Source organism: Tasmannia lanceolata, unplaced genomic scaffold (assembly GCF_043159265.1).
Source record: "Tasmannia lanceolata isolate RefF3 unplaced genomic scaffold, GAP_Taslan_0.1 ptg000003l, whole genome shotgun sequence".
In the NCBI taxonomy this organism is placed as follows: Eukaryota; Viridiplantae; Streptophyta; class Magnoliopsida; order Canellales; family Winteraceae; genus Tasmannia; species Tasmannia lanceolata.
The window spans coordinates 19,132,105-19,159,434 of record NW_027518680.1 but is presented as its reverse complement, the minus strand read 5'-3'; the positions used below and the strand labels follow the sequence as shown (position 1 = coordinate 19,159,434).

At 38.9% G+C, this 27,330-nt stretch overlaps 1 protein-coding gene across 1 annotated transcript in view; it reads left to right on the top strand.

Annotated features, from left to right (window-relative positions):
• Positions 1 to 4,106: 4,106 nt before the first annotated feature.
• LOC143853406 (putative plastidic glucose transporter 2) overlaps positions 4,107 to 27,330 on the top strand; it is a 29,533-nt gene continuing 6,309 nt past the window's right edge. Inside the window, exons 1-12 of the mRNA XM_077363162.1 lie at positions 4,107 to 4,428; positions 5,726 to 5,871; positions 6,060 to 6,171; positions 6,293 to 6,360; positions 6,472 to 6,604; positions 13,107 to 13,206; positions 13,311 to 13,423; positions 13,554 to 13,647; positions 24,673 to 24,826; positions 24,931 to 25,074; positions 25,612 to 25,685; positions 25,810 to 25,898. Of these exons, the coding sequence (XP_077219277.1) occupies positions 5,784 to 5,871; positions 6,060 to 6,171; positions 6,293 to 6,360; positions 6,472 to 6,604; positions 13,107 to 13,206; positions 13,311 to 13,423; positions 13,554 to 13,647; positions 24,673 to 24,826; positions 24,931 to 25,074; positions 25,612 to 25,685; positions 25,810 to 25,898 (1,169 nt within the window). The 5' untranslated portion in view covers positions 4,107 to 4,428; positions 5,726 to 5,783. The remainder of the gene's footprint in view (positions 4,429 to 5,725; positions 5,872 to 6,059; positions 6,172 to 6,292; positions 6,361 to 6,471; positions 6,605 to 13,106; positions 13,207 to 13,310; positions 13,424 to 13,553; positions 13,648 to 24,672; positions 24,827 to 24,930; positions 25,075 to 25,611; positions 25,686 to 25,809; positions 25,899 to 27,330) is intronic.

Below are 27,330 nucleotides of genomic sequence, written 5' to 3'. Positions count from 1 at the left end.
TCCTTTAAGATCTGAGGATTGGTCTTGGGCTGATGAGCAACTTAGGCAACCCCCTCATTAGAGCCATTATTAGACAATCCAGCTCCTCCTAACTGAATTCTTGGGACATCATTGGCTATTGACTTGGGTTTTCAAACTTGCCTTGGAGGGATAATTGAAATGTTATGAGAATCAGAAATGTAATTGCATTTATCGGTTCCATGTAATTTTTAGGAATATAGAGTGGGCTTCTGTTGAAATTGAAATCCAGACCATTGATCTTGTAGATAATCATGAGACGACCCCCACTGTCTACCTCGTTTACATGATCAGATCTGTTTATAAAAAGACAACCAGAAGTCTGATCAAAAGCAATTGAGAACACCTTGATTGGATGATCCTTGAACCTTGATAAATCAAGCCTCATCAATCAAGAAAAGCTAAGCCGTTGATTTTTGAATCCTTAACTTCTGGATCGGATGGATGTCTGTCCTTGATTACACATACATGTCCAAATGTGGGATCCAAAAATTGATCGGATTAGTTCGAGCGTAAGAAGAACATAGCAAAGCCAGTAACCAAATAGAATTTTCTCACCTTTCGCATGCGGTTTTTATAACCATAACATAAAAAAGAAAGTAGGCTCACAGCCACTTTACATAAAATCTTGTAATAAAAAAAAATATCATCCCCCATCTAACGCCACCTACTTCTTTTTAATAATATTCCAAACATATCTGGGCTGCTTAGTTTTCCTCATGTACATCTTATAGGATTATAGGATGTAAGGAGTGCGAATTATCCTACAGGGGTGCGAATTTATCATTGTCTTTATAATATTGTGACATGCACAACTTTTATGCTCCTGATCCTACATACATGCCCCAAATATTCCCGTTGTAGGACCATAAAATTACCTTTTACCATTGATGGTAAAAGTGAATTTCTGCGTGGTCGTTCCCTTCATCGACGGTCATCATTCATTTTCACCTTCGTCTTTATTACAAGAACCGAGTTCCTTAGAAAAATACAAATCGCAATCAGTTCGCCGCGTGGCCATTTTTAAATACAACACGTGTCCATTATTAAAATACTGTACTAGGATACTGATCTTTCTTTACGTATAAGAGAGGTTTTAAAGGGGCTGAATTATCCAACAGGGATGCGAATTTATCATTGATCGTTTGTTCGTGGGTTCATGTGCTTTTCGACAGGTGTCAAAGTGCCAACGTAATGTGAATTTTTTCCAGGGCAAGTTTTGTCGTGACTCTAAGCCTAAAAGGACAAAAAAGGACGTCTACATTGTGAAAATTTCTTTGCCATCCTTCATATACCTTTGCCCTTTCACGCTATTAAAATTAGGGAAATGATATCAGCACAACCATGTTTTGATATTTTCCACTAACACATCTTGTCTTTAGTACTTAAAGAGCTGCCAAAAGGTTATTACAGTTTCCAAAAAGCTCTCAGAAAGCAATTAAAAATGAAAAGACAAGTTGAGTCTACGCAATTATTAAAATATGGTTGTGCCGATATCATTTCCCCTCTATTTTGATATATGGCGAAGTAGCTTGTCGTCTTGTTTTTAAAGGGCATTGTTAGAGCTTTCTGAGAACTGTAAATACACGGCAAATAAGAATTAAAGGCTTCTAGGTAAGGGTGTTAATGGATCCAAATGTTAATGGACAAGTGGCTTGTTTGTCAGGGTGTCAATGGACCCAAACGGGTCTATGGATCCAAATGATCAGAACATTAGTGGACAAGATTTGGGAACAATAGCTGAATCCGAACAGTGTCCATTGGATCCATATCCTAATTACTGAAATTATTTCGGATCGTGACATGCGTGGCCATAAAATTTAATGGAGCGTATTTAATCAGAACGGGGAGCGCCAATGTATAAAAATATTCTTTACATTTTTGTTCATTTATGTCGATTCATGTTGGATATTTTTGTAACTTTAGAAAACCCTATTGACAAATAGTATTTCATTTTTTTGTTTTTGTTTCGATGATTATTCTCCTCTATCTCGAGTTTCTTCCTTCTTCCCTCCATTAACACTAAGTCCTAGATGTTTGCAGCGTAAGTAGGGCCTAGGACACTTATGGATGGTCCAATTCGAAATGGATCATCACCCTAGCCTAGAGTGTAGGATTCGAAAAGCACTTCAGAAAGGATCTAGAAGAGGAAGAATTCGCGATGTGCATAATTTGTCCTCTTTGATGCGATGCAGAGGCAATAATCAGAGGTTCCCTGTTGCGATGCAGCAGAGGCAAAATAGATAAAAAGAAGAAGAAAATGAGGTCCTTCTATCAATGTCGTAGGGAATAGAATACTTCGATCATCTTCCAAAGAGATGGAATTTACTTTGATCCTGCCAAAGTTGAATTTTTTCACAGCGAAACTAGAAATTACTGATAACTTTTCAAAGAACTCAAAAACATAAAGGCCAATTTTCATCCAATAATTCAAAGAAGTCAATCACAAGGCTTTAATAACAACTATTTATAAGAATAAAAAACCCTAAAAGCTAATATAAGACCCCAAGCCAGGCCGTTCATCTAAAGTAACTTAAAGAAAAGCCAAAAGCATGGTTATAATAATCCCATAATAGAAATCCCATAATAGGCATGCACCACATCCATAAATTCGCCTATAACTTTCACGAATCACGTCCAAACTGCATGATCTTGGGCTTAAGATAGTTAATCGAAAAACCTTTATTTTATTGATGCCCACATTGGTAATTTCTATTTGGATTGTTTGGTACCATTAAAAAATTAATTAGTTGGGATTTATTGTTGGTTCTCTTCTAAACTTTAGGCCGGTTCATCGCACAGGTCTGCAACTGGTTTATCAGTTTCTATTAATGACTACTGATTTTTGAGGTAGATAGAGTAAGAAAGGGTCGATGTGAACTAGTCTAGTAGAGAGAAACTAGAGGAAAAAATGAGGGGGGAGTGAGCGTTACTTGTAGTTCTACACTACTTCTACGGCTCATATTTTTATCTTTGGGGGCTTTCTCGTCAGTTTACATAAATTGTGAAGTAGATGCAGTAATTATGTATAACATACGAGGATACTTTCGTCATTTCAGTGAAGTAATTATAGACTGAGGGGCACGTGCCGTACAATGGAGACAGGAGTGGTTGCCGTTGCGTCCGCGAACACCGGTCTCTGAAAAATTCATTTAAAAATAGACTATGTTTAATTTGTTTTGGGAGATGATAAATACGCCCCCTCTCCAGATAAATGCGCCCCCTTTCACCGAAAACTTATTTTTTTTCTTAAATTTGTTTTGGAAAGTGATATTTACGCTCCTTTTGATCACCGGGGACACCCAACGTCAGTGTATCAATGGCAAAAAGGGAGATGATGTACTTTTATGTCAAAAAAATCCAATGGCTTTGATTGCAAAGTACACTCGCAAATGGGTGTCCCTGGTGATGAAAGGGGCGTAAATATCATTTCCCTTTGTTTTTCGTTCTTTCAAATGTACAAAATAAATCCCTTAAAATGAGATGATAAAGATAAATGTACAAAATAAATCCCGTAATTTGAGATGATAAATACGGCCCCTCTCCATATCAATGCGCCCCTCTTGTCACGGAAAAGTATACTTTTCTCTAATTTGTTTTGGGAAATGTTATCAGCACTACTGTATTTTGATGAGGGTAGTCCTCATCTTTTATTAAAAGTACGGTATGGCCCGCACTATAGGATGATCGAAACCGTCCATTAAATGGGCCTCAGCCTAAATAGGCTGTGCCCCAAAACTCATTTCCATAGGTTGATTCTCACTATCAGATCTATGGAGGGTGGTTAGGATAATTCGCATCACTGTAAACTTTAATAGAGGGTTAAAGTCGGCTATATATCTTCATTTAAAGTGGTGAGAATTTATCATTATCATTTATTTATTTATTATTTCCATTTTTTAAGAGAGATGATTTTTTCGCCCCACTGTAGGATGATGCGCCCCACTTGTAATGTGAATGGTGGGAGACTGACTTTAACGCTTCTTGACGTGTTAAGAGGGGGGCAGATTATCCAACCGGGGCGGGGAGCGAAAAAGTTATCGCTTTTTTTTGGTGTGTTAGAGTCCTGACTCCAGACACTTGTTCGTTGTCATCTTCATTTTTCAGTCGGTAGCTATCAAAATCACTCCCATCCGCGCACGTTAGAGAAGACCCGCGTTTTCATTTTTCTCGTACTTCATTATCTCGGCGTTTGTTTGTGCGTCCAAATCGGAACGGAAAGCGTAAAATAACTTCAAAGTATTCCTAACAACTCTCAGTGCGGAATCTCGTATTTCATTTTCTTCTTCTTCTTCTTCTTCTTTCAGTCGGCAAAACATTACCCCTGGCGCACGTTAGAACGAATCCTTGGTCAGCTATCCTTTTCTCAGGGACTTCGTTTTCCCGGGGCCGGAACAGAACGGGAAAAAGGTAAAAAAAAAGCGAGTTTCAAATATCTAATTCCCTAGATTTTCAAAAATCCATAATTCTTGGCGCACGTTAGCACAGATCTTACATTTCCTCTCAGTTTTGCTAACGAATGCCATAATTCTTGGCGCACGTTAGCACAGATCCTACGTTTCCTCTCAGTTTTGCTAACGAATGCCATAATTCTGGCGCACATTAGCACAGACCCTTGTTTTCATCTCAGTTTTGCTAACGAATGCCATAATTCTCGGCATACGTTAGCACAGATCCTTAGTTTCCTCTCAATTTTGCTAGATTTTCTTATGAAATTCGGGATTTTCGTTCTTCCACGACTGCAACGAATGCCGTAATTCTTGGCTCACTTTAGCAGAAATCCTTAGTTTCCTCTCAGATTTAATGAATGCCATAATGCTGGAGCACGTTAGCACAGATCCTTCTTTTCGAGTTTTCGTCTCAGTTTTGCTAACGAATGCCATAATTCTCGGCGTACGTTAGCACAGATCCTTCGTTTCCTCTCAATTTCGATAACTAATTCCATAATTCTTGGTGCACGTTAGCAAAGATCATTCGTTTCATCTCAATTTTGCATTTTGCATACGTTAGCACAGATCGGAAAAGGTTTCTTTAAAAATCTTCGAATCCGAATCTAAAGCAATCAATGGAGTGAACTCCTATTTTTGTTCCAGATTCCGTTGTCATATTTACTTTGGTGGAAAATGTAAATTTCAGTGCAGATTTTTTTTTAATTATTGCTGAAAATCTGCAATTAGTGCAAGAAATTGGTTGGAAAGTAGTCATTTTCTTCTTCTTTTTCCTTAAAAAAAAAAAAAAAACTGAATGAATGTTTTAGATAGATCTTTTGTTCCCAATGTGAAATTTTCTGTTCTCCATTTTTACATATTTATAAGCATCTCCGATTGGATTTTATAAGCTATGGCCTGGATTTTAAATGCTAAAACCTAGATTTTATAAGCTATAACCTATCTTATAAATTAGGTTATAGCTTATAAAATCTAGGTTTTAGCCTGTAATTTTCAGGACTTTGCAATCTTGGATTATAAAATCCATGCATCCAAAAGGCCCCTCAGGCTTAGGTAATTAAGTTTCAAATCCTTAATACAATCATTTGGTAATTTTATTGAGATCATCTGAATTTTTCCATTGTTGATTCATATATATCTACATGTAAATACTGATTGTGATTTGAGATGGAGATGATCGAAAAAAGGATTGGTCGGAGAAGACCCAGAGCTCTATTGTGTCACTTAATTGGAAATGATCCACATTTAATGTTGTACAGTGGCGTGATTCGATTCACTGATATAGCGTTTTGGAGGAAGGGCTGAATTTTTTCGGCTATGCGGGGACGGTCAGTTTTGTTGGAATCTTCTTTGGTGCACAAGCGCTTGTCGTCGAGAGAGTGTCTTGGAAAAGAAGAACAATCTGGTACTTTTCTAAGTGGTACACTTTTGCCAGTTATTTTTGTGTTAACTCTTGAGTCTTTGGACTAAATTGGCTTTTTCTATTCATTTTTGAAATCATTCTTGCAATTGTTTGAAAGCTGGTTAGGTCTAAATAAATTGAATTGCACAGTTTGCAATGCTTGTTGGACTAAATCCTTGTGTGGATTGTAGGCCGTGTACAGAATACTATGGTGCAAGAAGGTGTAAACCCTTCTTGGAGGCTTTCTTTGCCACATGTGTGTGTGGCTGTCATTTCTTCGTTTTTATTCGGCTACCATCTCGGGTCTGTGCTACATCATCAGAGCTTGTTATCTTTTGTTTTTTTTTTTTTGTTGTGAAATATATATTTTGAACTGTATAGAACAGAAAAATATTAATTTATCTTTGTTTTTCATTGAATGCAGAGTCGTTAATGAGCCACTTGAAAGCATTGCTTTGGATCTTGGGTTTGCTGGGAATACCTTAGCTGAAGGTACTTTTCTGCCATGGAACTACCCATCTGATCTATTCAGCTATTTAATTTTTTATTGTTTGCATGTGAATTTCCATTTTGATAAGGTTGTCTCTTTTGTGATGGATGTAGGTCTTGTGGTTAGTATGTGTTTGGGTGGTGCCTTTGTTGGATGTTTGTTTAGTGGTTGGATTGCAGATGGGATTGGCCGTCGCAGGGCTTTCCAGTTGAGTGCTCTACCAATGATTATTGGAGCTTCGATGAGGTAATGTATCCACAACTCTCCAAATAGAGCTTTTGTTATTCCAAAATCTTGGGATTAGAAGTGCTTGTTTTTTCTGAAATATCTTGAAATTTATTTGAGATTGGGTCATGGATGAGATTTAGTTCACCTGTAATATATATGGACATAAAACCATCTCAAATTTCATGGAGCTTTACAAACTGTTTAGTCTTCTAAGTGCCCCTTTTTTTCTCAAATACTTAATGTTGTAATTTGTTTGCATGTGTTGGTGGGTCAAGGCACACATTCATCTAAAGGAGAGTGTCTGTGACCCTGGAGTCGTATCTATATGATCGGGCTGGGTTCGTGCATATTATCATTCAAGAAGTGAAGTTTTGGTCTCCATGAGGTCTTCTTATGAAGTTAAGAGGTTAAACAGATATCTGCAGAGTATATATATTTTTTATTTCTTGGTTCTGGAAGGGAAGTTAGGGTTCATTTGGTAACCATTCCTGAATTTTGCTATAAGAAGTGCATAACCCGGAAATCTAAATTTTCTTTCCAAAAAATGGAGACTCGCTGATGCACGGTGGGTACGAAAAGATCATTATGCATGCAACTCTGATACTAAATTGAGGCAGGATGGAAAGGTGAGACTCTAGGTATTGTAGCTCTCATACCAATTTGATGCCGGCCTACCAACTGAATAAGACTACATCCATTTATAGCAGTCTCAAAGAAAGGATTATGTTGACAAACTGAAATCTTATAGCGTAAAATTGCTGAGGCTAAAGGTATGAACAGCTTTGTTATAGGCTAAGAGGGTAGAAAGAGATGTGGATTCAAATCTGGAAGGTGCAGAAAATTATTGTTACAGACAATAGGGTGACATGTTGAGTCAGTATTGTCTATATGATCGATCTGAAACAACTCAACTCAACTCAACTCAACTAAGCCTTTGTCCCAAAATAGTTGGGGTCGGCTAATGAATCCTTTAGAAAATTTTCATGAAGAAGGTGACAGGATCTACCCGGCTCAAATTGACTAAGTCTAATCCTGACACTAGTTGGGTTCGTCTACATGGATCATTTTCTTCCATATGTTCTCTGTTTTGTTCCTAGCCCTCAAGTCTTTCCTCACTGTTTCTACCCAAGTTGTTTTCGGTCTGCCCCTACCTCTTTTTACTCCATCAACTTGGCACGAGTCACTTCTTCTCACTGGAGCTTGGAAAGGCCTATGTTGGATATGCCCAAACCATTTCAAGCGGTGCTCTCTCATCTTCTCCTCAATTGGTGGCACCCCCACGTTTTTTACGGATGTCTTCATTTTTAATTCCATCTAACCTTGTGTGGCCGCACATCCATCTAAGCATTTTCATCTCGGCTACACTCATCTTATGCACATGCTCATCTTATGCGCATGTTGCGTCTTGGTGGGCCAACATTCTGAGCCGTATAGCGTGACTGGCCTCACAGCTGTCTTATAGAACTTTCCCTTCAACTTGGTTGGTATTTTACGATTGCACAGAACTCCTGAAGCATGCTTCCACTTCAACCAACCTGCTCTTATTCTGTGGTTAACATCCTCTTCCATCTCTCCTTCCTTATGTAGGATTGAACCAAGATAGCAAAAGATGTCCCTCTTAGGTACCTCCTGTCCAGTCATATTTACTACATCCTCGCCCCGCCTCCTTACATTACTGATGTTGCACTTCATATACTCTATCTAAAACCTTTGGATTCCAAAGAAGTTCTCCAAAACTCTAACTTGGCATTAACTCCGCTTTGGTTTCGTCAATTAATACTATCATCTGCAAATAACATACACCACGGCACCTCATTCTGGATACCCTCCAGGATCTGAAACAAAGGAAATAAAATTCTAGGTAATGGTGAAAAGCTATCAAACAGTTATAATGTATAAAAGGGGACTGCGTAAGGGTTTTAGATGACGAACAGTTTACAGTTGTGGACTGTTATAACACATAAATTTTCAAGCATACGTTTCAGACTGAAAGAAATCCAATTCTAAAATTACAGATGCATAGATAGGACATTGAAATACTAAAAAGATAGGTTTCAGGGATTGTTCTGGGTCTAGAAGACAGGCTAGATGGGGTAAAGACTGTTGCAAATAAAATATCTGTAACAGATAAACATCTGCAACAGATCTTGAATCTACAATTTAATGGCATTTGAACAAAATTCTAGTCAGAAAATGAAAGTTAGGTATTGGTCATAAATCTGTAACAGGTTCTGGGCAAATGCATGGATGGGTTTAGAACTTGTACAGATCAATAATCCGTAATAGATCTCAGAAAAATATATTGAATTTCTGGAACAGGTAGGGGAAAAGATCTAGGATTAAAGGTTATGGGCAGCAGTTAAACTTTGATGGGTAAATTTTGGGTAATAATAGGGTTTTAGGGTTTGATGGAATATGGTGCAAGGGTTGTAACAAATAGGTTGGTTGAAGGTCAAAGAAGTTGACCTATAAAGGTTTGTTGAAGGGTTAAGGGCTTATTATGTAAAGGTTGGTCAAGGGTTAAGGGCTAGGTATGGTTTCATAGGATGTAAAGGGGTAAAGGGTTTAAGCTTTAAAGATAAAGGGTTAAAGGTAAAGGCTAAGTTGAAAGATATTGGTTATGAAGGTTAAAGGTGAGGAGTTCAATGTTGACAGACTTGGTGCTTAAGGCCATGGGGGAAGGTAAAGATGGGAAAAGACGTCAATGGGGAAAGCTGACGAAGTTGCTTTAATAGTTGAAGCTTATAGAAGCAAGAAGTAAAAGAGAAAAGTGAAAGAGAAGTGAGGGCAGTGTTTTAAATGTCCACCGAAACCGACACTAAACAACCAAAATGTCTCCGTTTCTATTCCCACATAAACCGAAACCAAAATGACCGAAATGTATAAACCAAAATCATAAGTGTAATAGTGGTATATTATATCAGGAGTTTTTATATGATGAAAGGCCTTATAGTCCATTCTTTTCAAAAAAGTACCGTACGGCCCACACCATAGGATGATCAAAACCGTCCATTAGATGGGCCACGACCTAAGTAGGATGTGCCCCAAAAATCATTTCCATAGGTTGATCCTAACCCTCCGATCTATAGAGGGTTAGGATCAACCCTCTAATGTGCGGTCCCTCCATAGATCAGAGGGTTAGGATCAACCTATGGAAATGATTTTTGGGGCACATCCTACTTAGGTTGTGGCCCATCTAATGGACGGTTTTCATCATCCTATGGTGTGGGTCGTACGGTACTTTTTGAAAAATGATGGACTATAAGGCCTTTCAACATATAAAAACTCATTATATCATTCTGTATTAAATAATTATATTTATATGAATTGCATGCGAAATGTGGTGCATGTGTTATGTACAATGGCGAAGGGAGGGCGGGGGGGATCTCAAATTTGTTTTTATAAAGCCTTCATTACCCTTTCCCCCATTGAATTTCCCAAATTTTGTGAAGGGGGGCAAATGCCCTTTTCATTTTTTAACCCCTGTCAGTCCAAAAGCAAGAAACAGTGCTAATTTTTAGGGATTTAAATCCTTCTTTTTTTTATTTGGATGATTTTGGCTCTCCATTTTTGAGAGACTCTTAATCCCCCCCTCCCCTCTCTTTTTTGTTCTCTCAATCTCCATCTCATGGGAAGTTTTTTTGAATCCATTTTTCATTCATCCCTCCTCCAAAGGTTCTCTTTCTCTCTCTCTCTCTCTCTCTCTCTCTCTCTCTCTCTCTCCCCGAGAGGGTGGCTGCTAAGGACTAAGAGTAGGGGTTTTGGGGATGGCTTTTGTGATGTGGTTCGTGATCACCAGAAGCTTTTGAGCACAGGATGAGGAGTCCAATTTCCTTGTGACCGTTGATACTTCTCCATCAAGGTTCCAAAAGAAGACTTGAAACTTCCTAGTGTTCTTATGAAACGAAGATTTTTGTATGTCTTCATCACAAGGCAGAGTAACTGAAACCTCTTAGTTCATAGATCAAGGTAGTTCATGCAATGAACTTGAAATTTGATGTTCTTGATCGTTGGATCTTGATCAAATTACCATCAGTCCTTAGGAGAGTCTTAAGGTCTTTGAATGAGGACAGTAAAAAATGACCTTAGATTCTGAATTCTACGAGGAACTGGAAGCTCCAATCGAGAGCTTGAAGAAATCCTTCAGAACTGAGCTTAGGCAGACGATTAGTTGTGTGTGGCATCCAAATTTTGAAGCAAAATATTCAGCCAAGGCAATATGGCAGCAAGGGGTTAGATCATAGGCCTACGGCTATTAGCAAGCTACTCCATTCTTATGTGCTCGATTGTCACGCACGATTACTGCCAAAGCAACATGGCAGCAAGGAAGTTCCCCCCCCCCCCCGCCGCAACCCCAAACCCGGTTCCTCCCCTAGTTATGTATAAATATTTATATGAATTACATGTGAAAATTGGTATATAATAAGTTCTCAAACATGCGTGACAGTGGATGTCACTAGGTGTTCAATGTTTTTAAACCATAGTGGATGGTTGTCTTGCTTATGTGATAGTTTTTATGTGTGTATTTATGCTTATTCTTTTTATTCAAAAAGAAATATGCTTATTCTAGCATTCCCTGAAGTTTCATCTTTAAATTCCATCATTTACATATGTTTCTATATGTTTAAGTGATTTTACACGATTTTCACTGGAATTTCCAACCGAAACCGAAATTTAAAACCTTGGGGGAGATAATGTGACAATATCAAATGTAAACAAAGCAAAATACTGAAAATTCAACAGTAGAGTGCTCGGTGCTTCACTTGACTTATTTAATGTCCTAATAATATTTAAAAAAATTAAAAGAAATCCCTTCTGACCAGTAGGATTCTTTCTTAATAAAGAGTGGGCCACTTGTAACTTAAGTGACATTATGTTGCTTACTCATATTATGTTACAAGTGTTCACTGCATAGTTTTTAAACTCCCCTACATCATCATGGACTCCCCCGAGTCAACTCCCTTTTACTTTGGCCGCGTTCCGCACTTTGTTGCCGCATTCCACATTTTGCCCTATAGAGTCAACAAAAACTCCTTTGACTTCCCCGAATTATGACCGCGTCAACCGAGTAATTGACTGCATCGCACCGAGTGAACTAGGATTTTCTTCGGCCGCGTTTTGTGTCGCATCCACCTTTTGAAGTACTGGTTCAATGGATTAGGGTCGTTAATGGTAATGGCATCCCATTGCCAGGCATGATAATGACACCCTTTTTATAGTATCCCCATAAACGATAAGGGCGGACATAATTGATAATGACACCCTACAAATTTTATGGAAGCAGGGATGGTTCCCCCATTAATCGTTGGAGCGAGAACTTTTTGCTTCAAATTTTTTTGCCTACATGTGCTTTTTTGTACCGAACTTCTGGACCATTTTCGTTAACAAAATGCTTCCTTTTTATTTTCCATTCTGTGGAATAACAACAGCAGCTAATTGCTCTAGTGAGGTGTTACGAAACACGGCCTTACAATATATTTTTTTCTCGTTTTTTTGAGTGATAAGGTTATGTTACCAAACATGGCCTTATAGTAATCGCATCATAAACAGAAAGCCGACAATGCTCTTAACTTCATGCCTTGGAGATATGTTAACAATCTATATTCAAGGTTTATCCATTGTCATAAAGTTAAGTGGAACACAACCTTATCACTGTTTAACTCTAATTATGTACTTGCAAGCATTTTTTTACTGTCTTTGTTTTATGATGATGGTACCTAGTTGTGGTTAGGTTTTCCCAAAAAACGACACACATGACGACACACATGTTTTGGTTTTAATAGCATATCAAACTTATCATTATCAATAAGAGTTAAGTGGGAAGTAAAACCATTGTTGTCTTGGAAAAATATCAGACCTTACGGAGGAAATGCAAGGAAATGCAGTAATTGGAAAAGGATGGAAGAGATAAGGACACTGCCTGCCTAATGTACGGAGTATGTGCAATGTCCTACAATCTGTTCACAAAACTTATTCTGTTGTTTTCAACGGAAAAAATAGAACTTGAAATTAGGATAGCAATACTATGATCCATTGTTTTTCCCCCTTGTGTTATTCCAAGTGCTAGACAGAGTTTAAAACAGTGTCATCCATATCCATTTGAAACAGTATGAAAACAATTTCAGTTCCCAGTGCTCATTATCTATTCGTCTTTCTGGCATGCTAGAATTTCAATACAGGCCCCAAGTATTGGTCACCATCCTTCTTGTAACCTTCTTTGGCTTTGCATCTTCTTCCATATGCGTTAGTCTGGATATAATACTTATGGCTTTCTTCATGTCCATGCTTCTATTGTGATTATGTTAAAGGTGCGAAGATATAATCCTTTTCAAACTAGTCATTTGAAAATACAGGCTTTAAGTATTGGCCACCATCCTTCTTGTAACCTTCTTTTGCTTTGTATCTTCTTCCATATGCATTAATTTGGATATAATACTCTTGGTTTTCTTCATGTCTGTGCTTCTATTGTGATTATGTTAAACGTGCCACGAGATAATCCTCTTCGAACTTGTGTTTGCAGTGCAACAACAAAAAATCTGGAGGGTATGCTTCTTGGGAGGTTATTAGTTGGAACCGGAATGGGTTTGGGTCCAGCTGTTGCATCTCTTTATGTAACAGAGGTATAAAAGATGATTCCTTCGTAAATTGTATGTTGATTCGTATCTCTTGGTTTATAGTTTTCAGCTACTTTTTTCACTTGCTTCTTTCTTGTGTTAATAAGCAGATTTCACCTTCTTTCGTGAGGGGTACTTATGGGAGTTTTATTCAGATTGCAACCTGTCTGGGACTTATAGCAGCTCTGTTTATTGGAATCCCGACAAAGGGAATTTTGGGTTGGTAAGAAACATGAATTGGATACTAACTTTTTTTTTTTGAAAGAAATGAATAGGAGACTAACATTGTATCATTATTTTAATTGTTGGCTGCAACCCCCCAAACATGCTTTGTAAACTCGTCATGCTAACAGGTGGCGGATTTGCTTCTGGGTTTCTGCCATTCCTGCTGCCGTACTTGCTCTCGGCATGGAGTTCTGTGCTGAAAGTCCTCATTGGCTTTACAAGGTTACTCACTTCCTCATAATTTTATTCTTATCTTCATATAGTCCATCTCATGTGTGTTGTCTTCCTCTCTCTCTCTCTCTCTCTCTCTCTCTCTCTCTCTCTCTCTCTCTCTCTCTAAAATCGTTGCATCGAACATTGCATATAAGTAGCTTACTTGTATTCCTTTTAGACGATCAAAATTCCTATGTTAAGATCATAATATTTTCATATCTTTCGTCATATTAGGAGATCAGCCAATGGTGTGGCGGATAAGTCCGCAAAAAGTGGAGTTCACCTGGAGTCCCTAGAGCTTTTCATTTTATTCCTCCTTGACTGCTTGTAGGCTTTTCCTTTTATTCTTTGATTGTAAATCTTCATGGTTCCTTTGTAGTTTTTGACCATCTGGTCCTATTAATGAATTTCTTGACCATTAAAAAAAAAAAATTCACATCTTTGGAAACCTATAATATGCCAAGTCATGAACAAACACAAGAATAGGGAGCTTATCTTAATGTTAAGAGAGCCCGTGCTCTTTCAATTCTTTAGGTATTTTATTGCAGTCCTTTTGTTGGCATGTAATATCATAGAAGAGAGAGTCTTGGAGTTGTGCGTCTCTCATATAGATACTACTGACTTAATTGTTAGAAATAATGCACCTGTCTACATACACTGGTTAGTGGTGTTTCACTTCATTAATGGAATACTTGCAATTATGTAACTTGGGTACTTCTATATGCAAGTCTGTAGGATACATTAAGTGAATGTATTTACAGCCCTCTAGATTGTGTGGATTCTCCTCTTCCTCTTCCCTAGGAAATCTTCTACTCCTGTCCCGCTTCCTCTATACTTTTACATTCTTCACATTGTATAAGAGCTAGGAGATCAAGCATTCAAGAAGTGATATTCCATTTTCAAGAACAATTCGATCAAGGATTCAAGCAAAACATTAATATTTTCTTGTTCTCTAATCTTTTCTTCTTTTATCACGCGTTCTCCATTATTGAAGTCGTGTACCAAAGGTAAGACCTTCTCCGCTATTGGAGTTGTCGAGACTTTCACACATCAACGAACCTGACCTTCTCTCCTACTAGAGTTGTTGAGATCCTATAATCCCAAATTCCCATTTCTAAACCATTCGAAACCCTAACCCTCTTTCCTTCTCATGCAAAACCCTAATATATCTTCTCGGGAACTATAAAATTCTGTCTTTTTTTCGAGCAAAATTTTTGAAACATTCTGTTTTGGAATGGATTCTAGAACAGTACTACTAATATAACTTCCTAGCCAGAATTTTGGAAGTTCCCAAATATTCTGAACGGATTGAGCAAAAAATCTAGGAAAAACCAATTATGGCTTTTTTCTATTTTTTTTCTCATTCCCCCCCCCCCCCCCCCTCCGCCTCTCTCTAAAATGACTACTTTTTTCTAATTCCGTTAAGGGGATTTTGATTTCATTTATTCTTACCAATCAGTTTTGGGGTGGGGTGGGGTTGGGGGGTGTTAGAACCTAAGTTATAAACTCCGTTCTGTTTTGGCCGGAATGGACCGGAATTCCTGTTCCGGTTTGGAATTTGGAACGGAACGACTATATATTCCGTTCCGGTCCATTCTGGTCATCCCGACCGGAATTCTGGACGAAACATGCGGAATGCCATGTTTCATCCGGAATTCTTCTTGCTTCCTCTTCTTGGTACTCCTTTTTTCTTCCTCTTTCTTCTTAGAATTTACATGTAGATCTTCAGAAGATAAGGGAATGAAAGAAGCAAGCTACGATTTAGACTATAAGGTCCTACGATGTTCAAGATCGATTTTTGATTGAGAGGAATCTGCAATGAAAAGAAAAATAGGTCTTTATGTGTATTTGAGAGATTGTCCTCGGGCTGAGGATTGTCCACATGAGTTCATTGAGGCACAATGCAATGCTACTCAAAAAAAGAGATGCCCTTTGGAGACTAAATATTCCTTTAGAGCGTTCCTGATCCGGACACTCCAGACCTCGGTTCTTCCAGAACCACCTTAATTGAAACTTTGCTGAATTTCTCATCAATCACAGTTCTAAACCCATATAACTAGTTGTTATTGTTCGTTCGCTCCTGCCCCATTAGTAAGTTGTCCCCTCCCTGATGGTCGAGTTCACAAATGACCTTGCTTTAGTCTGCCCTTATAGTGAAGGGGCCGGTGAGGGAAATCCGTCTCGCTTGCTCGCGGTCAATAACGAAAATGTAAGGTTGTTCGGTTCGTTCAATAAGTAAGGCTCTTCCTTTTCCACTCACCCTTGGACCAGTAACTTAGCGACCTAGCCATGAATAAGGCCAATTATTGATAGTAAAAACAGTGCTCTTAGCTTGTTTGAATTGACTGAATTAGGAACTAGCCTAAAGGGTGCATTCCTGAGAAGCGTAGGCTCGGTGCTTCACTCGATAGAAGTGCGGAGAAAGGCCACTCAGCGAGCAGCACGCAAACCTAAGTTATAAATTCCGTTCTGTTTTGGTCGGAATGGACCGGAATTCCGGTTCCGGTCTGGAATTCGGAACGGAATCTAGATTCCGGTCCATTCTGGTCTAGATTCCGGTCCATTCCGGTCATCCCGGCCGGAATTCCGGACGAAATAGGCGGAATGCCATGTTTCATCCGGAATTCCCCATTTTTCTTGCTTCCTCTTCTTGGTACTCTGTTTTTCTTCCTCTTTCTTCTTAGAATTTACATGTAAAGTCGCTCAAGTAAATGTCCATTTGGATCTATTAAAAATAGTTTCAAGACCCAAATCTAAAAGGATAAAATGTCAACTTCTAGTTCTCTAGTACAAGATTCGAAAAAAGGGGTCGGGTCAAAATCTTAACTTCCATAACTTTCAAACAATGGGGTATTTTACTAATTTTAAAAATTCATGAATTCATTAATGTCCAAACATTATTAAATCCCAAAAGTCCGATAAACAAAATCTCATAATTTGGTCTCTAAAAATTTTTCATCTTGTCAGGCACTAGTCAACACACTTAAGATTTTCTTTTAAGTAAATGTAGGACTGTCAATCGGGCCGAGCTTGGGCAGGCCTGAGGTGCTCAAGCTCAGCCCATGTCTATACAACGGGCTTCGGGCCGAGTTCGGTCTTGACTAAATTAGAAAATTTGCTTGCCCAAACTCAGCCCAAACTCCACAACGGGCTTCGGGCCGAGTTCGGGCTTGCCCATCACCTCTTATTTTCTGCACGAGAAAAGGCTAAGCCAAGCACAGAAAAGCCAATTTCATAGAAAGCCATTAGACTTGTTGGCTTTGGCATGTGAGAAAAGCCACACCGATTGATTTTTTGCCAGATTTTGTCTTATTCATTTAATAAATCTGAGGTCGAACTATAGCCTATAGGATATGATGATCCAAACCGTTCATATGGAGTGGGCTGAAGAGGGGCAAAATAAAGAAAGAAAAAAAACCTATTTAATGTCGAACTATAGCCTATAGGATATTAATGTTTAAGTAACCTATTTAATTAATATCTACTGATTTTTAAGGGCATAAAAATCTTGAAAACTTACATAGTAAATATATTATCGGGCCCGGGCCTATAACGGGTTGGACGACCCTTGATCAAGCTCGGCCCAAATTAGAGTTCGAGCTTCAACTTTTGACCAAGCTTGGTTTGGCTTGTTCTCATTTTAATTATGGGCGGGCTTTTAGCGGGCCGAACGGGCGGGCTTCGTGCTTGCCCATCCCGATTGACAGTCCTAAGTAAATGTTGGATCTTTTACATATTTTATTCATTTAATTGTTTCTTATATTTTTTCTAACCATTTCTGGTTTTTTGGATACTTTTTCATACTTTTAATTGCTAGAAATGGAGCTAGGGTTAGATGAGAGGAAGAAGAAGAGGAGTAGAGATGATGGAGAGTCTCCACTAGGGAGCTCCTCATGTAAATGATGTATATATAGGCCCATCTAGGGCAACATGAGTACAAAGACTATAATACCCTCACTCCTATAAGTAATACCTAAACTTCCTTTACATACTCTTCAACACTCCCCCCCAAGTTAGAGTGTATATACTATGAAACTCCTGCTTGCTACAAAGAAACTACAACAAACAACTAAAGATAGCAAAAAAGTACAATAAGCTCATACACACATCCAGCTTGGTATAACACTCATCAAGTTGGTGTGGTGAATACATAATGGAAGCATAATAAAAGATAACAACCACCATGAGAATACAATCGTCGAGATCATCGGCCACAAAAAAGGAACAGCTCCCCCTTGAAACAGCACTGCGGCGAGAGCGAACAGAACAGGGCCTCCCCTGAATGAGCGCCCGACGAATAAAGCTGCAAACCATGAAGGATCGAACAGAAGCACCTTGGCATGGAAATAGTAGTGATCCATTGAGCAAAAGGCACACCAAAGGTGCGCACCACGAACATCGGCGAAGTAGTACAGCGCCAAGAGAAGATAACCACCAATGGGGAAACCATCGGAGACAAGGTCGACGGAGAAACTGTTGCCTGGGGATAAGAAGAAAAGGATAAAGTGTTAGAATATATGCCCTGAAAAGCCAGTAGAATGACATTTATTAATTAATAATGGTTTATTTCATGACATGAATGGGTAATTATATTAATGAATGTGTGTGATGTGCTTGTTTATTGACACATGTTCGTCCTTAGGTAGCATTGTAGAAATGCCATGCTCAAAGGATTCACAGTTCCAAGGGAGCAAGGAGATATGGCATCTCGGTTCTATGCAAGCCTTAATAGTTCCTAGTTGGGAAAAAGACTAGACATCTCTTTCTGTATACAACTAGCACGAGTCTTGCCTACATGCACGTGTCATAAGGTGACTTATCTCGGTCATCTGGGTAGTGGACCCTAAGCAAGAAGAGTGGGTGCGACGATTGGATCGCGCAACTGAACTGATCAAATAAAGAACAACTTGTGGACAAGAAAGTATAAAGTTGTTCTTCCAGACAGGACCCTTCACAACTCCTTAGACATGAGGGGTCTTATTAGTCTGTCGGCCCGTTCTAAGGTATTAGTCTATCTTATAGTGATTCTATTTTAGAGTCACATTTGGATGAGCTATATCCTAGAGCAAACCCTCAAGACCAATAGTGATACTCAACAAGGGATTCTTCGCCTTACAATTTAGGGATTGACATCTACAATTTTGTCAGAGCGATAGGCCTATTAAATAGCCTGGCCAGGTGGATTTGATAAAATGTTTATCTGTTTATCTGAAAGTTTTATGAAACATTGAATTGTTTTCAAAGGATTTTACAAATGCATTTGGAGGCCGAACACCGCTTAACCAAAATGGTATACCAAGAGTGGGCCAGGGGGTAAATGGTGTCCACCTCCCGTATGACTCAATTCAGTAGATGTGGATACGAAGAAAGAACTTGCACATACATGATGTGATTAGGGGTAAGATGATCTGACAGTCATCTTCAGGGTTACGTCTCGATGGAGGCCACTGACCTAATGCGAGTGTAGTTTAACTACAGAGCGCGATCGCAGTGGGGCCCACCATAGGGTTCTGCAGGATCAACCGTCGGATCCCTGCGACGTTCCCACTCATAACTCGAATGACCCGGTAACATCCAAATGGATCAGGGTTCTACATTTTATGTAATTGCACAGACGGATATGATCCGTTGGATTAATGTGGATATTAATTAAGTATATATACATATGTTGATATATGTATATATACATGTCTTTGTTAAGTAAGTAACAAGAGACAGAGAATTTTTCGGAGACAAATTAGAGCTGAAATAACTCCCATTGGATGTGAGTTATTAATTAATTAAATTGTTAATTAATTATTTAATTATTATATATTAATATGTATTATTAATTTGATTAATAATAAGCATAATAATGTGTAATCGAAATGAGGATAGTTATTCCCAAACCGGTTTTGCAAAAGTTGCAGAATTGGAACAGAATTGGGAATTGGGATAGGACTACACATTTGGATAAGGTTTGTGGGGCCCACAACACTCCTAAATCAGTTGGAGAGCTGGGGAAAAGATTCCCAATTGCTCAAGGACTTTGAATTGCACTAAAACTCCTTGTTGGATAAGAATTGCTAAATTGTAGGATCTACAAAGTTAGCAATTTGTTTCCAACACCAACTCTTATGAGATAAGGCCACAAGGGCTATTGAGAGGCATCCATACATGTTCTCCCATGTATCTTGAGTGTCCCCACACAGCCTTGGAGGTTTGAGAGAGTCCCATTCACTTGAGGAGTCTCAATTCAAGTTTGTTTCTCAACTGGATTGGAATTGGGAGAGAGAAACGATGATTTATCAAACTAAAATTGTATTTTATATAAAAGAGAGATGGCTGAACGAAATTTAGAGGTAGGAATACTCCAAAATTCGTTCCCCCTTGCTTCCCCCTTTGGAAAAATCGTTTTCCATCTCTCTCTCTCTCTCTCTCTCCCTCTTCCAATTGAAATAGTTTCAAAGAGAAAGGATTCCAATCAATTTCTCTATTCTCTATAGCAGAAATACTAATTAGATCAAACCTTAAAGAGGTTAATAAGAGTTATTCACATCCACAATAGTCCGAGCAAAGAAAAAGAATTCATCGGTTTAACTTGCGGGTCCGTGGCGTTTATAACGATCGCAACGGTTCAAGGAGTAGATCAAGCAGCGTGGTTCCTTGATTTCTTCTTCAAATGGGTATTTCTTTATGTTTGATTAACATAATTAACTAATTTAGACTCTAGGATCTTAGGCAATTGCAAGATCAAAAGAAAAATTTGAAGTTCTATGTGTTTTTTTATTCCGCTGCGCATAGCGATCTTGCCGGAAGGAATAACCTTTCTTCAGAAAGATAACCAACCAACGATGGGGAAACCATCGTCTGGAGATAAGGTCGACGACATGAACATTGTCGCCTGAAAAGGAGCCGACCAACGATAGGACACCATTGCCCGGAAAAGAGAGGTCGATAGGAAAAGACCGTCCCCTGTAAGAGAGCTGACCAGCGATGGATATGGAAGCCATCGCCTGGAAAAGAGGGGATAATGCATAAAGCCGTGAAGACAAAAACTGACTAGGGATCACAACAATACTCCCCCCCTCGAGTGAAACTACATGAGCCTGGAGATGACAAGACAAGGAGGACAATATCAAGACAAACGGAGAGATGAGGCATAAAGCCGATCAACATGAAGAGACATGAAAACAAGACATGAAAACAAGAAAGACCATAATAATCACCAAGGGGATGAACGAATAACATAAATAGAAGACGATAACACTCTCAAGAAAAGACAACATAGCAACACTCCCTCAAGAAGACAACAACATAACAACACTCCACCAAGAAAAGACACAAAGAACTACATGAGAACAACATGAGAACACTGCCCCTCAAGTTGAAGGTCTTGCAACGGAAAAAAAATGAAGACAAACAAGGCACCACACCTTAGTCGGACATTTTATCAAACACTTGGTGTGCGCATTGAAGAAGACAAAGAAACGAAGAGAAACAAGGCACTACACCTCTCTTAGACATTGGAGCAAACACTTGGTGTGCACCTTGAAGAACTACATAAAAGACATACAAAACAACACATAGAAGACAATGTAAAGAAAGAGATGTAAAGAAAGAAATGACATAAAAAAATAAAATAAGAGAACCACAGGAAACAATACAAGACAACATTCCCCCTCAAGTTGGGGCCGAAGGCCTTCAACTTGAAACGAAAAGAAGACTTTCATGACGCAAAACCCCTTTGAGACATTTTATTAAACACTTGGTGGGCACCTTGGAGAGAAAGAGAAAAGACATGAAACACAACAAACAGATGGAGAAAAACAAAGATGAGGATAAAGGACAAGAAGACAACTCTCCATACGGCAACTCAAACGAGAGAAAAAGAGAGTAAGTATGGACGAGGAAAATGGGTTTGCCGAGAGAGAAACGACAACACAGAAAATATCGAGAGCGATTTTAGGGGTTTGAAACAAAAACAGAGAACTACAAGAGAGACAGTAGGGGAGAGAGATCTTAGGGAAGATTTGTGGAGAAACTATAGGGAGATAAAGAGAAGAAAACGGGATACGAGAGAGTTATGCGAGAAAGAGATAATGGCGTGGAGCGGGATAGACTCTTCTTCTTTCCTTCTTGAAGGATCAGCCCAGTGGCTTTGATATCATGTTAGAAATGGAGTTAGGGTTAGATGAGAGGAAGAAGAAGAGGAGAAGAGATGATGGAGAGTCTCCACTAGGGAGCTCCTCATGTAAATGATGTATATATAGGCTCATCTAGGGCAACATGAGTACAAAGACTATAATACCCTCACTCCTATAAGGAATACCTAAACTAACCTTACATACTCTTCACAATAACTATTTAAAATAATATTTCCCTCGTCGTAGCGGAACGAAAAAGTTTCAAACGGAACGTTGAACGAAACGGACGGAACACCGAAACGTTCCGTTCCGGTCGCCAAAACGAACGACGAACGAAACGGCATTTATAACTTAGGTTAGAACACATCAAAACACCTCATTTGCACGCATCTATGCCTTCCCAAGTTTCTAAAAACCCTGAACAGAGGTTGAAGACGAGGATTTCTTACCAACTTTTTATGCAGGATCTCACAGAACATGGAAATGGGCAGAACACCGAATCATTCTAATCCATGAAAAAACGAAATGACATGGAGCAAAATTGGCACCTAAACCCTAAACCATAAACCCGACTCCCACCATTCGATTACCCATATCCTCAACATTCTGTTTCTAGCAGAAATAAAACTATTTTCCGTAAGAATTCCACATTTTCATCCATTTTCCATTGAGCCGCAGTTATAATTCTAGGGTGTCTACAATGATTCTCTGAGTTATTACATCATCTGCAAAGTGGATATACCTTTCTAGCTGGACCATGGTCATTCAGGCATGAGTTGGTGAAGCACATCGATGCATAAATCAATGAAATATAAGTATCAAAGTCTATATAAAGGTTACTGACCATCCAAGACAGTATTCCAATATCACTATTTGCCTTGAAATGGAAATAGGCCATGTGTATTTCTGAAACAATATTTCAAAATGATGTGCTTGTTGGGAACACTGAGGCCCTTGAGTAGGGTGTTTGGAGTTGGAATTCTATTGGAGGATTGATGTAAACTTGCTCTTTGCAGTGCTAGCAAAGTCCTCTACGATACTGTACGATATGCTACTTTATTGTTGCCAACGATCATGGCATAGCAATTTTCTGATGATTTTTAGGGCAAGGCACTTCGAAATGGGTTGCTGAATTTTCTGTAGTATAACTTTTATCTTTTACTGAGGGCGAGCCTTGGTGCAACTGTAAGGTTTCTCCATTTTGACCTGGTGGTCACGGGTTCGAGTCACGGAAACAGCCTCTCTGCAAAGCAGAGGTAAGGCTGCGTACATCTAGCCCTCCCTAGACCCTGCAATGGCGGGAGCCTCGTGCACTGGGCCGCCCTTTTTATAACTTTTATCTGTCACTGATTGAGGATAAAATAGGAAATGCAATCTGCATTTGATGTGGAGTCAGATAATTCTTGAACATTAGCACTTCATCGTCTTGTCAACCAGAGTCATTGGGATTTGCTGATGGTGACTCATCCTCAACATTCTGTTTATAGCAGAACTAAGACTCTTTTCCATAAGAATTCCACTTTTTTATTCATCTTCCATTGAGCTGAAGTGATATTTCAAAGGTTTATCTACAATAAATTTGAGTTCTCCCATCTGCAAAGTGGACAATGTACAATTAATTCTCTGAGTTCTCACAACATCTGCGAAGTGGACATACCTTTCTAGCTAGACCATGGTCATTCAGGCATGAGTTACTGAGGCTCATCGAGGCATAAATCAATGAAATATTAGTATCAAAGTCTATATTGTTGACCGACCATCCAAGATAGTGTTCCAAGATCACAACATGCTTTGACATGGAAATAGCCCTTGTGTACCTGATTTCTGAAATACAGGATCCTCTTTACTATTGAGGCTTTAAAAATATATATTGGAACACCAACTTTTTGTTTCAATATCATGTGCTTGTAGGGAACATTGGGGCCCCTTGGGTGGGTGTTTGTAGTCCGACTTCTATTGGTGGATTAATGCAAACTTGGTCTTGCCAGCAGTGCTGGCAAAGTCTTCTACTATACTGTATGGTATGCGACTCTTTATTGTTGCCAACCATCCTGGAATAGCAATTTTCTGATGTTGTACGATGTGCTACTCTTTATTGTTGCCAACCATCGTGGCATAACAATTTTTCGATGATTTATAGGGCAAGGCACATCGAAATGGGTTGCTGTCTTTTCCTTCTTGTGACTCCTATCTGTTGCTGGTTGAGCATAGAAACTGAAATGCAATCAGCATTTGGTGAGTGTGGACAGATTCTTCTTGAAATTAGCTTCCCCTTATTTTATCCAAGATCTATTACCCCTTCTTTTATCCAAGTGTCATGACCCATGCGTATAAGAAGCCAAATTGAGTCCAATAGGCAGAGAAATCTTGAGATCTGAGTCTTTTTAATGCAACTACGAGATTGCTATCACAGTTAGATCTTCCCAGCGGTTAGGGTGGTAGGCTTCTAGCTCTCTCTCCTAACATATGTTGGGCTTCATTTATTTGCTTATTAAAAATAGATAATTAACAAAATCGTTACCTATACGCCATATTTTTCATTTCGCTCATTGATATTGAGAACATAATAAAATGAAAAAAAACTACTCTGACGTATGAGTAGGGAATGCTTCCTCTTTCTTATGGATAGACCTACCCAGGTAGTGCTTACTGGATCATTCCTCTAGCCAAAATACATTGATGTATTTTTTGTTGATGAAAATCGTAGTTTCTTTATACTTTTAGTCTAAATTCCATTGTATCATTATCTGTTTTTTTACAGGCCTTAAAGAAAAATAAAAAACTACACAAATGTGGCCCTTTCATGTTTTGAGCTTTCATGTTCATGTCTACAAACACATGCTGTTGACTAGTATTTATTTTCTTAAAAATAATGAACCATTCACGATTGCTTTTTGGCATGGTACAGAGAGGAAGATGTGGTGAAGCTGAAGCTGAATTTGAAAGGCTCTTGGGAGGATCACATGTCAAATCTGCCTTGGCAGAACTGTCGCGGACAGACAGGGGGGATGACACAGAAACCGTAAGGTTTTCAGATCTGCTCCATGGTCACCACTTCAGAGGTATTGATGGAAGTGCTTGATGTGTATATTATTTTTAATACTTTAAAGTGCATAATTTTCCTCTGAAATGCCATTCTTTTCTAATTCACTGTTCCATTTTGCAGTTGTTTTTATTGGATCTGCACTATTTGCTTTACAGCAATTATCTGGTATAAATGCTGTGTTTTATTTCTCTTCGGCCGTCTTTAAAAGCGCAGGGGTACCGTCAGATGTGGCAAACATTTGTGTAGGATTTTCAAATTTAACAGGTATGGATAACTAGTTTTTTGTTTCATTATTATTTGCATAGGTTAGCCTTGGCACAACGGTAAGGTTGCTCCATTATGACCTGGTGGTCACGGGTTCAAGTCACGGAAACAGCCTCTCTGCAAAGCAGTGGTAAGGCTGCGTACATCTAGCCCTCCTCAGACCCCACAATGGCGGGAGCTCGTGCACTGGGCCGCCCTTTTTTTTTATTTGCATAGGTTAGGATCAAGGTTTGAATTTTGAAGCTGGACTCATACTCAATGGGGGCATGAGTCCAAGTTGATTTGAAACTTGCTGAACTATTGAGTGCTTGATCAAGTATCAAATTCTTTGAACACCCAACCAAGTTCTTCGAGAGTTCACTTGAGCTTTCAAGTACTTGATTGAGCTTTATACAAAACCAACTAATTACTTTGCTTGATTCGAGTCCTCATTGTGTTAAGTCTATCTAATGAGTTTTTCTAGCATTCAACTGAGTTAACACCCCAATGGAATAAAGGAACATCTTTTTTTGTTGTTGATGTGTATGGTATCTTCAGGTTCAATTATTGCGATGCTTTTGATGGATAAACTAGGAAGGAAAGCACTACTTTTGGGGAGCTTTCTGGGAATGGTAAATTATTATACGAAATTTTTTATTGAAGAATTATTTTTCAAAGATTAGATGATTTGATCTTCTAGCCAACTATTTCAACCTCTGAATTTTTTATCTTGCTTTTATTTCTTGATGGGTTCAGGCAGCGGCATTGGGTGTCCAGGTCACTGCAGCAAGCTTTTTCGTGCCGGATTCCAGAGCTGTGTATTTATCTGTTCTTGGGATGTTACTGTGAGTAATGATTACCTTGACCTGGAGATTTGATGATCTTGAAGATGGATTGAAATCTAAGCTGAATTATTTAAAATTAGACATGAGTATCTAATTGTTTAATCAAAATGGAAACTCTTACATTTGGCAAATCTATCTTGTTGTTTTACGGAATAACTAAAGCACCCTTCAAACTTCTCAAATGGACGATATCTTACAAAACCAAATGAAATTTGACCCCCTTTGCTTCCATGTTTAGCTTCTACGGAGTTCATGGGTATCCTTCTCAGTGTTCATTAAAATAGACTCAGCTGGAAAAGTTACAGATTTCCAAGTCGACTGGAACTAGGCATTGGATAACTCTCTGATTGTCTAAAATTTGGAGTTATTATGGACTTCCGGACTGATTTTTTTCTGATTGTAATTCACTTGGGTTCCTTTGTTTTGCTTGGAGGCCTCGAACTTCGGATCTTCCAAACCATTCCTGCAGGAGATCCAGACTGATCTTTGTCTGATCCTTCAATAAAATGATTCATTCTCTTCATAACAAAATAGGAGGTAGAATTAATAAATTGGATTCACAATTATTTGCTTATGGTAATGAAAGCTTCCTATTTTAAACTTAATAGCAAATACAGATAAATGTGTCTTCTGAACAGATGGGAAAGATTTGGAAGAATTTCATATCAGAATAAAGCATCTCCTTATTCCGGGTATTTTTATATTCTGGATGGAATTTTTGAGTTATTTAAACTCATTTTAATTGTGTTGAATGATGAAATTCAATTGCTATGGAAAAGGATTGTGGATCTACGGGGAGAGATGAGGATAGGTGAGGAAGAAGTTCCGTAAAGGAATAGTGGATTCAAAGATGACTATAAGGAATGTTTTTAGAAGCCGCCTGAATATTCTTCTGGTAGCTCTTAAGTCTAAGCTATCGTCGGATTTCTTCTGTGTTTGTGGATTTAATCTTGAGCGGTTATCAGGCCCTTTTATTGCATGTTTAGATGGCGGTTACTCTGTTTTGGAAGTTTTTGAATCTCTTGGGGTTTTTAATCCATGCTGCCGTAGGTCCTTGTTTTCGCACGGCCAAGAGGCCCCAATGGCCACCTCCCAGATCGCATGCGGGCTCGCTAGGAAGCATTGAAGATTGGGATACCAGAGGGAGGAGGTTAAACTTTGGGGCTAGGAAGGCTCCTGGGCGTAGAGCGGTGGAGTCCAATCGCAGGCCGACTCCAATTGGTAGTGACTGGATGTGCTTAAAATTTAACTACAAAAACTTTGGATCACGTATCATATGAAGAAAATGCTCGGAATCTAAAAACAGAGAGATCCCAGATTAGTGTGGAGGCCCAAAAATACCCCGGTCGTCATCCATGACGATGTGCAGGTTTTGGACATCCCAGCTTCTGTGGTGGAGGAAAGAAAAAGCAGTCTTAAGAGCTACCTCATT